General features: G+C 35.9%; 1 protein-coding gene across 1 annotated transcript; it reads left to right on the forward strand.

Moving 5' to 3' along the window:
- Nucleotides 1–1,628: 1,628 nt before the first annotated feature.
- On the forward strand, nt 1,629–13,157 carry LOC18423135 (Plasma-membrane choline transporter family protein). Its single transcript, XM_006827712.4, has 10 exons — nt 1,629–1,883; nt 3,405–3,763; nt 4,232–4,377; nt 6,221–6,404; nt 7,675–7,748; nt 7,847–7,960; nt 8,269–8,625; nt 9,320–9,580; nt 10,255–10,482; nt 12,590–13,157. Exons 1-10 carry the CDS (start codon nt 1,687–1,689, stop codon nt 12,773–12,775), a joined length of 2,106 nt encoding a protein of 701 aa, XP_006827775.1. The 5' UTR covers nt 1,629–1,686; the 3' UTR covers nt 12,776–13,157.
- The last annotated feature ends 316 nt before the right edge of the window (nt 13,158–13,473 follow it).

Genomic DNA, 13,473 nt, shown 5'->3' on the forward strand with positions numbered 1-13,473 from the left:
CACATCATTAAATAATGTGGGAATATATTTTTCAGTGCTTGAAATCTTTGTGTGGTTTGAAACTTTATTTTTATTTCTGATTATAAAATTTAAAGCTTAAAAAAGTGGATGTGGTTTGTATAGAGCCTATGCTCTAAACAATCAAATTAGAGCCTATTTTCAATTAGTGTCTAGAAATATGGTTTCAAAACTGGAAATCTTTTTGATAGCTTTAAAATATATTTTCATTTTTATTTATAAAGTTTAAATATTCAAAAGTGTAGATCGAGAGATCTATGAAAACTTAAAAATCTTGAAAATGGACGGTCTAAAAGTGTGTTATAAAATACACTATTTTCAAAACTTGAAATCTATTTTTTTCTTATGTCCACTCATCTTGATGTCGAGATGATGAATGTGAGGATATTTGTAAATCAAAAAGACATTTTCTAGTGAAATTTTTGAGGTAAGGTCGAATTTGATTGTTTAGAGCCTCGACTCTATATAAACATTTCTTTAAAAAAAATAGTGTAGATCAAGTAGATCTATGAACACTTAAAAAAATATTAAAAATTGACGGTCTAAAAATATAATACAAGATAGACTATTTTTAATATCGAAAATCCATTTTTTTCGCATGTCCATACATCATGAGGTGTAGATGATCGATTTGAGGATTTTTTTAGCATCGAAATAACTTTTTCTAACGAATTTTTGATTGCACCTTAATTTAATTGTTTAGGGCCTTGCCCGTATATAAACTTTTTGCAACTTAAAATCAGGGCGAGTTGGCGTTAGTGAGGATAGTATTGAGAAATAGTAAATGTCCTAGGGTGTTGTAGTAATTTTTCGGACACATTGATTCTTCCATCGAAAGCCGGAAAGCATGGGCAGCGACAGTTCCACTATTTTTAATCACTTTGTCTCTTTCTCTCACTAAATATATCTCTCCTTTCTCTCTCTAAGTCGACCTTTTTCTTTCTAAAAGTGGTCCTGTCTGAAACTTATTTTCTCTCTCTTACTGAAACCCCACCTTAAACCCTCTCTCTCTCTATCTATCAAACACTGCACACTTACTCTCTCTAACTGTCTCTTAACCTGCAAGGGAGCCAACTGCCTCTCTAGGGCAGATGAACTTTCTCTCTCTAAATTCTCCATCCATAACTTACCTTATCTCTCTTATTTAAACCCCACCTACACTCTTGATCTCTCACTAACACCCCTCACTTTCTCTCTCTAAATCTCCCTTAATCTATAAGGGAGCTACCTGCCAATCTCTCTCTCTCTCTCTATCTCCATGTCCTGGGCAGATTTGTGGATCCTTAAGCTGCAATTTTTTGCAGGCATTTCTTGATTTCAAGGACTTTCATTCTTCTCATTGTGAAACCACAGCTATCAGTTACAGTAGCATCATTTTCTCTCTCTTTAGTGCTGTGTTGGGACCTTTCACTCCCCTGAAGCTTCAAAACCTGCCTTAAAGCCCCATTGCTAGGAGTAATAGTAGGCGCTTTCTCTCTCTAGATGTCCGATGCTATAAGCGGGGTGCCATGGCTCCCTTCAGGGAGATAATTCTTGAGTTCAAGGTGTTCACGCTATAGTGCTTTCAGTTACACTGCACCCTTTCTCTCTCTCTCTCTCTTCTCTCTCTAACTTTCCTTTGAGCTTTAGGGTTGGAATTGCACCGAATCAGTGAGCCTTTAGGGTAAAATGGGGGGTCCTTTAGGGGCAATAATAGGGAGGTATCCTACAGCTGGAGCTCACTCTAATGGTGATCCCCAGCTTGGTGGTATCATAAGGCATAATAGGAAATGCAGGGATTTGGTGTTCCTGATCATCTTCATTGCTTTCTGGGTAGCCATGATCGTGAATTCGAGCTTCGGGTTTAACCAGGGCAACCCGCTAAGGTAATGGTGCCTTTATTTTATTGGTGTTCAACAGTTGGTTGGCAGAGATAGAAGGAAAGCTTAGCAAAAAAATTACTGGTCCTTGAAACCTTACTTGGGTGTTTGTTTTAGTACCGTTTTATTCTTCACTGTTTAGTTTTGTATCTCAGAATGATTGTTTAGACATAGTGTGTAATGAGATCCCTATCCTTTGATGAGTTTCTTTTACTTTTTACCAATATTGGCTGTGTTATTTTTTGTCAATTTTGTGGGTTGTTTGTTTCATATATATATTTGTTTGGGATTATTTTTCCAATCCATTATACAGGTTAATGTTCAGATCAAGCTTTCAATTGTTGGTTCTTTTCATTTTATTATGAAAGATTTGGGTTTTGGGAAATGAGTGGTTTGGTTGATTATTTATGACTGGTTTTGTTTTGAGATATTTGCTGGAATGAGCTGAGGATTTGCATATTTACTAAAATGAAGTGTTTTGATTTGATGCTATAAAAAAAAAAAAGAAAAAAAAAGGAGGGGAAAGGAAAGAGCAGAAATTAGTTAATGCATATGCCTAATGATTTTAGTGAGATAGCTATTTTTCAGTCTCTTTCTCTCTCACACACACAGAGTGAATGTCATATCCCCACCTCTCTCTCTCTCTCTCTCTCTCTCTCTCTCTCTCTCTCTCTCTCTCTCTCTCTCTCTCTCTCTCTCTCTCTCTGTCTGATGCACACATGGATACTCTCCCACACTCAGAGTGGTTATTGATTTTAGCGAGAGCTATTTTACAGTGTATCATTCTCTCAATAAATTCCTATTTTCCCCCTCTTCTGACAAGCGGGTTCTCTCTCTCTCTCTCTCTCTCTCTCTCACACACACACACACACACACACACACACACCCCCACAACCAACAGATGTTACAGGCATGTATTACCTTCCATTTCTCCGTGGCTAAAACACTCCTAGTCTTTGAATTGCTTATTTTTCTTGTCTTATTTCTACATTCTCCTTGGAGTAGTGAGGGAGTATAACCATGTCATGAACAAAACACCATCTGGGCCTATTGTTTTATGGTTTCTAAACTTTTTTCTCGAGGATAGCCAGTTAATAAATACTTTCTCAATCAATGGTTTATTCATGTTTGATTTGGTGTTATACTTTCTTCTTGGTCTTTACTTATTTTTGTCATTTAGAAATCTAAGTTTTGTGCCATTTCACTCTTTTGGTTTGGATATTTTTTGGGTTCTTTTCTGTCCTTGTTTGGTCTTATGTTTCAGCGGGACGTGCCTATAATTATTGAGTTTAACGGCTGTTTTTCATTTGTGAATTCACATGTTGGAGGATAATTTATTGAATTACATTGAATTTTTTGGACCTCTTTCTCTTTCTGTTTCTCAATTTATTTTACCTTGTTTGAGGGGTCTATTGTTTTTCTTGCTTATTATGATATTGTTTTTCCTTTTTGGATTATATTGGACTGCCATTTTGCGTAAGGCTTGCATGATGATGACGGTGATTGAACTGCCATTTTGCTTCTCAGGCTCACATATGGGCTGGATTACAAAGGGAATGTTTGTGGCAACAAGCATGCAGACCCTGATCTCCGTGAACTAGAGGTGAGATATTGGCTAAACCCAAACCAGGTATACCAAAGTGGGCTTCGTAAAAGCCAGTTCAAATTGGGTGATGCAAGGAGCATATGCTTGATGGAGTGCCCCAGTCCTTCTGAAGATATTCTCAATTGGGTTTGTGATTACCCTGAGGGAGATATCCACCTCTCCATGGATGAATGGATTGATAGGAACTATGATTACTTTGAGTTTCTCACTCAACCTATGAGGAACAGTTCCCTTGCGCTTCAAGGCCCTTGCTACCCTATCATATTTCCTAGCATAAATGGTAAGTTGGAAATGAAATGTGGGTAGTTCAGTTACTAGTGGATCTATACTTTCTAAGGGTAGTTCAGTTACTATTGGTAAGGTCAAAATGAACTATTTATACTAATGGATGACTTGAATTTATGCAACTTTTATTTGTGAGTTAGCCTGGGTAAAAACTGTTAGTTAGTATTATTATTCTGTCGTTGTTGTTACTTATAATTGGTTGTCATTATAACTATCAATTAGAAAAAAGTTTATTCTTCATGTGCTTTATGAGTTAATCTATAAAAAAGTTTCGTGCATGAGATTGATGGCCTACATTATCATTATATTTTTATTTTATGTTCATCTTGTAAGACGCATTTAAATATTCAATTCTTTATGCTTTTGAAAGAGATCCATGGCCTTTTATGTTGCTTTAGCTTCCCTATAAGTGTTGCTTTGTTGTTCCCGATAACAATGAATTTTTGCTCTCGATATTGTCCAGTTTACTGGAGCTGCCAGTTTATTGCGCATGCATCTAATGCATCCTTGAATCACTGGAGGCAGATGGGTGGGGTTAATATCAATGAAAATGGTGTATTGGAAAAATCTGTCCACAATGGCATCAATTCCCCATCTGCTGTTTTAAAGGTTTGCTTTCATTCACTTGAGTTTGATACTCAGGAATTAGGATTCTGTTTTCTATAATAAATAGTTTGGGACATAGGCAACAGTGACATGCATGTCGCGTTTGGGAGTGTCCGACCATTGCATGAGACGTGTGTTGACTTGCATAAGACACGGGCAATCTGTTTTGATGTATGTATTTGGAAATTTTTAATTTTTTGGATTCATAGAAGCAACTTGTCTGCTTTGTAGACACGTGTCCCCATATTGTGCAAGCAAGGCATGCGTGTCTGTGTCTCACCGTGTCTGTTTCGTGATACACGTGTCTGTTTTGTAAGATACATGGTTCTTTATTTTACCCACCTTTTTCTTTAAGTTATATCTATCACTAAAGGGTCACAAATTGATTTATTTATAAATACATATGGTTACACATGTGTTGTATGGACCTGTATGAATGTGTTCTACTAAACTTGGGAAAATATAGGTGGGTGATTCGGTCCAAATCTGACGTGGATTCTCATATATGTGTCATGGTAACATACATTCGGACAGCATGGTTAAGTACTCTCTAATAAACTTGCCTGGTTTTACGAAGCATGCTATGAATATTGTACTTGTATGATATGCTTGTCCATTGCATATATTTGGGTATTGGTTTTTCATAAAGTGGAGGGAACCTAAAAGTAGTCAAAAGAACTAAAGAAATAATTTCTGGAAAAAAATGTTGGCTGTCATGTGAAATTTGGAATCTTTAATTGGATGTGTTACAAACTCATCCATTTTCATTCTTGATGTGAATTCCCAATTTCGCAATAATCTCCTTGTTCTATTTGTTTAGTTTTTAACATTTATACTCGACTTTATATGTTATGTTACTTGTATATTTGTACTTGTGTGAATTTGAAAAGAACTGCATGTTATAGTTGGGATTAGGTCAGTTGGGGTATCTAGCATAATGTCACAAGGTTCAGATCTCCTACTAGACCTACCATAGCAACATAAAAAAAAAAGAGAGAGAAGAAAATGAATTCTCTTTATAAAAAGTAAGAATCTAGCAATTAATTCGTAAATCTTGGAACTGGAGAACTAATCAGTTGAGATTCTCTCTTTCACATTTAAGAAGTCAATCCATATTTGTGTGACTTGGAACAGAGGAGAACAGTCTTTTAGAAGCAGTGTGATGGGACTCAGCCAAGTCCACTCAGACTAGGCTGAATTACTTGGCCTTGCCCATAGACGAGGCCAAGTCCCCCCGAGTTGTGTGTACAACTTGGGGCATATAAAAAAAATTTCAAAAAAAATAAAAAATGAGGAAATGTTATACAAACTTTTTTTTATATGATTTAGATGTATGTGGAAAAGATTGGTGAGTGTTTTTTTCCATAATCATTATTGCTATATTTTCCTTTTTTTTGAAGTTTTTAAAAATATCCCAAACTGTAAAATTGTTTTTTAATCCATTTTTCTACTTTTTTTAACTTCTTTTTTTTCTTTTTTTTTAACCTTTCTAAGTTGTTTTAGGTTTCATTTTTTTTTTTTTTTTTTTTTTGGGAATAGGTTTCATTTCCTTTTTAGTACGTTTCTTATATTTTTTCACATTTTTCCCCCTAATGGCCGAGGCGAATCCCGGCACATTGTTTATAAGTTTAGGTATGCAATTTTGTGAAGAATTTGGAATATCTGGAAGTTATTTTCTACTTTGGCAGCTGCAATTTGAACAAGTGCTCATGTTTTTCATTTTCCTCGCAATTTTGCTAATTGATAACCTCACTCTTTCATTCTAACCTTTCAATGTTTACATCCTCTTATGGAAGCTCATATAGAACTTTACCTCGATTCATGTCTATCTTTTCATTGTTTACAGAGGTATGTAGCTGATATTGGAAAGGCTTGGCCAGTGTTGATTGTTTGTGGTGCAATGGTGCCACTCTTTCTGTCAGTGATTTGGTTGTTAATGATTCGCCATTTTGTTGGAGCAATGACTTGGATTACGGTTGTTCTCTTTAATGTTCTCATAATAACTGTAACAATGTTCTTCTATGCAAAAGGTCAGAATTCTTTGACTTTCACTGAAATATTTTTTATTTTTTATGCCTTTAAAATTAATTACGTTGCATGTACTACTTGTACACATGCACACATAGTATTTTCTTCCCCTTCACTTCTTCCACACTTGCATGCATCTGGTGAAAATGTTTGTTTATCCTAAATTCCTTCATTTTATGAAATTGGCTAGTCAGTGGATACTATTTATAGTTTTGAATATTTTCTTCTTGAAAAGCGATAGAGCCTTTTTAATATTACATCTTTAATTCTCAATAATAGCCCACTTGATACCGAACCATCAAGAATGTTTGTATCAAAGGTAAGAGCTGCTTCTTCATGGACTTGTTTGGTGATGAAATGCAATAGTAGATGTGTAAAGTATGTCTTGCCTGGACACTAGTTGTACAAAATAAGCTATGAGAAGTTCCATATTAGAATGAACGAAAATGTGAAACCTAGAGATAGTTTATTTGATGAATATTTTGTTGTTGAATATATAATGTCTACCTATTAAACAAAACTAAATGAAGCCAGTAGGTATAAGATAACCTATTTTAGTTTGGGTGTGGTTTGTATGAGGCTGAGGCCGTTAACCAATCAAAGTAAGGCGCACCTTCAAATAGTGCTGAAATATGTTGTTTCAGTATCAATTATAAGATTTAAATATTAAAAAATAGTGTAGATTGAGCAGATTTATGAACACTTGAAAATCTTGAAAATTGATGGTCTAGATAATGCATTCCAAGACTTGAAATCTAACTTTTGTTATCTCCATACATCTTTAGGTTGAGATGATCGAATTGAGGATTTTTCAGCATCAAAATAACCTCTTCTTATGAATTTTTGTGGGGAGCCTTAATTTGATTGTTTAGGGCCTCACCCTTATATAAACTTTTTCCTCTAGTTTTGTTCTTTTCCTGGTAATGCAAGGAGTCAAGTAGAGTGGAGTGTTATTGATAACAAGTATTGCGGTGTTGACATTTGCCTCAGTGTTGAAGACATTGAGGAGGGTGGTCTCAAGCTAGTGCTATTTTCTTTGTATTACTTGTTTTGGGACAGCCAATCTTGTACAGGTGAAATGATGTTCTGAAATTGTTGATTGTGATATAAATGATACTGATATGCATGAAAGGCTCATGGTCAAACTTTAGTGGCAGAATTTACTCTCCTTTACTTTTCTGGTAGTAGATTGAAATAACTGTCACCATTACTGTTTGGGAGCATAATGAATGTTAGAGAGTGATAGTTTTCTGCCAACTTGTGTGCTTGTAGCTGGGTGGATTGGGCATGATGCTGTCTCTGGTATCATTGGGGAAAGTGATCCGTACTTCAGTGTAACTGGAAGGGTGGGTTTATAACTGACTAACACTATGTTTTATATGATAAGTTCTCAACTTATGTTAAATTTTACTTGCTAAATAAAAACTTGTCATGTTATGTTCAGGAGCTAAATCATCTTCGAGCTGTTGCTATTCTTATGACACTAATTATGGTCATCACCGTTCTTTCCACAATTGCTATTGTTAGGCGTATTCTTATTGCAACATCTGTTTTAAAGGTAAGCTTGATCGGCTCTGATTTTAGCCTTAATGAAACATAGGAGTTCTCAATTCGTTTCAAAAGCTACTTTTTTGCCATTCTTTCCAATAATTTCTCTATAAAAAATTGATAGAGGGCGTAGAAGATGTAGGACCAACCACCTTCCATTATGTCATTAACAGCGATGTGCCAATGCACTGGGATTTTCCATAGTCCATGTTATAGTGTATGTCTCATTTAAAATCTTGGAGGGATGCATTTGTAGTAGAGCCTATGCTCCATTTAATGCATTTTATTTGCTACATAACTATTCCCTTCTTTATGCAGGTTGCAGCCAAGGTCATTGGCGAAGTCCAGGCTCTCATTATATTCCCATTTTTTCCATATACAATTCTTCTAATCTTTATTATGTTCTGGTTTTCTGCTGCACTTCATCTATTCAGCTCTGGTCAAGTACAAAGGAATGATTGCAATGGGGAATGCTGCGCCTTTGACCTCAAGGCAAACAAGGTTAACTGTGACAATTGCTGCGGTTACAGCATTCACTACACTCCTCATATTGCAGTAGCTATTCTCTTCCACCTCTTTGGGTGTTACTGGGCTACTCAGTTCATAATCGCATGCTCAGGCACTGTTATTGCTGGTTCAGTTGCTTCATATTATTGGGCTCGTGGGGAGACATCGGTAAGCCTTCTGGAAATTGGACTCTAACTGAAGCTACAGATATGCACGATTAGGTATATGTACCAGTGCGTAAAGGGAAAATATAGTAATCCATTAACTATGGACCCATTGGGGCGATGACCTTTGAATGAAATGACAGATGGTGATGGAAGTCTAAACCTCTATTGCATCACGTTCGTTTTTTGATGGATCCCCTTCTTGCCATCCATTTGATGGTGATGACGCAATGGAGTATACCATAGTCCCTTGGTTATTTTACTTTGCAATGGGAAAAATTGAAACTTCACTATAAGGGTTGCAATGTTGCATAGTGTAGGTGAAACCAAATTGCTTGGACGAGCTCCAGACCACTAGGCTTCACATTTGATTGCCTAATGGAAAATTATTACTTCCAAACTAATTTTCCATTCTGAGAATAGTGTTCAGGTTATTTTAGTTTCTTTTTTTTTATATAATTTTGAGAATAGTTGTATGTAATTGACCAGTTAAGAGGTATAAAACTCCAATAGTGTTTTGTTAGAACGGGACTGCAAAACATGTGGAGAAAATGTGTACTTGGTTCTATTAATGACAAGGGATTTTCTTCTATTTTGAAATGAGGAGGGTTGCCTTTCAATTTTCCCTTCAAAAATTCTTACTGCATTTCCTGTTGAGTTTAAAGAAATTGACTTATTTGAATTTTATATTAATGCAGCAAGAGATCCCATTCCTTCCTGTGTTTTCATCGATGAAGCGTCTCATTCGCTATAGCCTTGGCTCCATAGCTCTCGGTTCACTTGTTGTCTCCATTGTTGAGTCAGTTCGTTACATACTTGAGTTCATCCGCCGCCGGTTGAAGCACACTGACTCTGCATCAAGTGGCATCATGGGTAGAATGATGTCTTGTTTGTCTAATTGCTGCCTCAGTTGTATTGAGTGGACCACTAAATCAGTGAACCGCAATGCATACATTATGGTGAGAACACACACAGTCTCTCTCTCTCTCTCTCTCTCTCGCCACCCACCCTCCCTCCCCCCTTCTTCCCTCATTCTCCTTCTCTTTGCATGGAAAAGAAGTAGTTTGTGCAAGTAATTGCAGCAAAGTGGTGAATAACAGGTGACCCATGTGGTCATGCATGTCTGGTCCTTTGGGTGAATTTAGTTTTGATTTTCCTTTTGTGATGCTATTAATGTAATAATTTTTATGTTTTCCTTGCAATAATTCCTATTGCCAAGTTAGCAACAAAAAAAATACTAATCCTGCAACTAATGTTGAATTTTGGCTTTGTTTAATTACTTGCAACTCATGCTTGTTGCGGTTCTACCATCATGCTTTTTTGTCTCCTATTCTTTTGTCACTTTTTGCTGAGAAAATCCCTATACTGAGATTTTTCCTTAATCCGTTGGAACATGTAATGCATTACTCCAAAGAGCATTCGCCATCCCTTCCTGATGATGGATAGTGGTGATTAATCATACTAGGGCCCTCCCGGATACTCTCTCAAGTGTAGTTAATCTCCAGGATAGTGACTTGCCTATGTAGTACCACATACAATATTCCTTTCGTTTGTTCTATAGATTCCTTCTCTATATTCTCTTCTCTATAATGTCTTTTGTAATTTTCTCTTTCTTTTTCTATGGGTGGTTCAGATTGCCATCACAGGGAAAAGTTTTTGCAAAGCATCTGAAATAGCAACTGGCTTGATACTAAACAACATACTTCGCATTGGCAAAGTGAATGTCATTGGTGATGTCATCCTCTTTCTCGGAAAGTTGTGCGTGAGCTTGGCATGTGCGGTGTTTGCATTCCTCATGTTGCATACTCACAAGTACAAAGATGCACATAACAAAATCTCCTCACCTCTTCTCCCTGTTCTGGTAAGCTTCGATCATTTGTTTGTTCATCGCAGAAGTTATATGGCATGAATTGGTCTGAGCATGGAACACCCTGAACTTCAAGACTGCAAATTCTATGCTGCATAATATGCATACATTACATGTTTAGGGTGTGGTTTGTATAAGGTGTCAACCTTAAACAATAAAGTGAGGTGTACATCCAAACGTTGTCGAAAGTTGCAGTTTCGATGCAAGAAATTTTTACGATGGCCTGGACATCTATTTCCACCACTAATAATGAAATTTAATGTTTGAAAACTGGTGTGAATCGAGCATATCTATAAACACTTGAAAATATAAAAAATAGACGGTCCAAATATGCTACAAGCTACACTATTTTTAGGACTTAAAATCTATTTTTTTAATTAATGTTTATACATTTTGAACTGAATATGATAAATTGGTGGGATTCTTGGCATTGGAACGACCTTTTCCGAGGGGTTTTTGAGTTGCGCTTTACTTCTAAAGTATAAGGGATGATCTACAATTTAAAACCCTTCAAAATACAAAAGTTAATATTAAAATGAGTTGTGAAGGTGAAATTACTGCCTATGTTGTTTCTATGTTTAAACAAAATTATTTCTTGTAGTATTTTGTGCATCAAGTGAAAGTTATATATGTAAATATCATTAAAGATAAAATGAACTTTTGTCATATTCACGAGGGGTAAAGTTGAAATTTTTACTTAAAAACAAAGGTATTATACTAATAATGTTTCAGGATACTAACTTTCTAAATACCATTGTACTTTTATGGAATTTTAAATTTACCCTTAATGATTAAGTTACCTATTGAAATAAGTTTTTAAAACAAAAAATTATAGTACACCTATCTTAACGCATTCTAACATTAATTTTTGTATTTTGAGGGGTTTTTAACTATAGAAAAATCTCTCTCTCTCTCTCTCTATATATATATATATATATATATATATATATATATATATATATATATATATATATATATATATATGGGAATGGATCCTGTCAGTCCACGGCTAACAGCTAGTGTCAGCCAACGGCGCAGATTGAATCTAGGCGGATCTGACTATCAAGGCTTCATTTTTTTTTTTTTCTACAAATCCAAATCACTTGAAATTGTAGGCATTCATTATTCTCATCAAGGAGCATCTAATAAAAATATTAATTTTTTTTTCGTAAAATATAAATTGATCAAAATACCGTTGAAATGTTTTGGGGATTTTTGGTCAATTTATTTTTTGCATATTATGTTTTTATATTTTTATTAGATTCTCCTATTTTTTAGTAATAGACACTCAAAATTTCAAGTGATTTAGATTTGTAAAAAAAAATAAAAATTCACATACAAAATGAGGTCGTGACCATTAGATCGGGCTCAGATTTAATAAGGGCCATTGGCTGACACTGTAGCTGTTAGCACATAGTTGACAGGATCCATTCCCATATATATATATATATATATATATATGGAGAGAGAGAAAGAGAGAGAGAGAGAGAGGTATCATTCTTTTGGGTAGTAAGCCGGGATTCAGATCTTGAACGTTAGTGTTGACTGTGTTGTGGCCTTGATCCCTCTTGATTCCTAGCAAGGAGGGTCTAATCTCATGCATGCATAAGCTATTGACAGAAAGAACCCTTAAGGGGCTCGCGTACATGCATGCATGTGTATGCGTGCGACTGCATGTGTGTGTGTGTTTTGAGACAAGAAGCTCATATGGGGTTCAAAACTTCAAACTACTTGTAATATGCATGTGGATGGATATGTACGCTTTTATGCAATGCATGGATACGGTTGTAGGTATGACGGGAATAGGTGCATCCTTGCTGAATGTGTCTTCGTTGGAGAAGAGAGAGAGAGAGAGAGAGAGAGTGAGTGAGAGAGAGGGGCTGTAGGTATGATGGAGTAGGTTCATCTTTGCTGTTTGTCTTTGTTGAAGAGAGAGAGAGAGAGGGGGTATGTGTACTTATGCATACGTGAGATAGAGGTATGTATATGTACCTATGCGTATGTTATCTTCAGTTTATGCGTTTGAGGCTTATGGATTTGAAGCCTCACAATGCATATATGCATCTGTATGGGATCTTAAGCATGTGCTTATCATGTGTAGGTATGTTGGGGCCTCGGCTACATCGTTGCTTCTCTTTTCTTCGCAGTTGTGGAAATGGCAATCGACACCATTATCCTCTCATTTTGCCAGGATGCAGAGGAGCATCAAGGAAATGCCCAGTATGCTCCACCACTGCTCATTGAAACCCTAAATAACCAAAGTGAAATGCAAAGACTCACACAATGACCCTTTATTTCTATAAAGACCACTACCCATTTTGCATCTGCTTTACTGGAGGGTTTGAGTTTCAGTAAAGAGCTCTCAAGCTATGGCTTCTGTCCCCTTTTTTTTTTTTTTTCACAAAGGCTTCTTTATCTTTATCTCTGTCTGTATCTTTTTCTGTTTGTAAGTGAAGATTGAATAGGGAGGAAATGCAATTCATTTAGGAAAGAGTAGCACACCAGAAGAGATGGTAATCCCTCCTTTGTGCTTTATTTTACCTGTACAGTTGTTTGTTGGAGCCTGATATAACTATGGATTCTGATAGGGCTTTCTCAATGGATTCTCGCTTTATATAAGTGAACTAATAGACCTCTAAAGATGATCTCTAATAGAGCTTTAAAAGTAATCTTCAGAGTTTCTGTCCTTCATTTCCTATACCTATTGGAACAAGATTCAGTTTGGTTTTTTGTGATATTTAATTGATTGAAATCTCTACAAACATCATATAATAGGCGTTCATAATGTCATATATTTTCTTGGGGTCTAATAAGGGATAGGATCTTAAACTTTCTTTGAACCCATCCCAAGCTTAGGTAAAGAGGTGGGTTGGGTTAGGTAGGCAACCCATGTAAAGCATTGCTACATCTTATTATGAATCATGAATTTATGGTAAAGAAAAATTAAAAGATAAGATTTATGTAGCCAACCCCAAATCATGGGGA

Source organism: Amborella trichopoda, chromosome 7 (assembly GCF_054954075.1).
Source record: "Amborella trichopoda isolate Santa Cruz 75 chromosome 7, AtrichopodaSantaCruz75HAP2 v2.0, whole genome shotgun sequence".
In the NCBI taxonomy this organism is placed as follows: Eukaryota; Viridiplantae; Streptophyta; class Magnoliopsida; order Amborellales; family Amborellaceae; genus Amborella; species Amborella trichopoda.

Bases quoted from the DNA above. Each gene is read 5' to 3' on its own strand.
- LOC18423135 (XM_006827712.4), top strand. From the start codon at position 1,687: ATGGGGGGTCCTTTAGGGGCAATAATAGGGAGGTATCCTACAGCTGGA. The intron at 3,764-4,231 runs GTAAGTTGGAAA...GATATTGTCCAG, and splicing joins CATATTTCCTAGCATAAATG to TTTACTGGAGCTGCCAGTTT. The intron at 9,581-10,254 runs GTGAGAACACAC...TGGGTGGTTCAG, and splicing joins ACCGCAATGCATACATTATG to ATTGCCATCACAGGGAAAAG.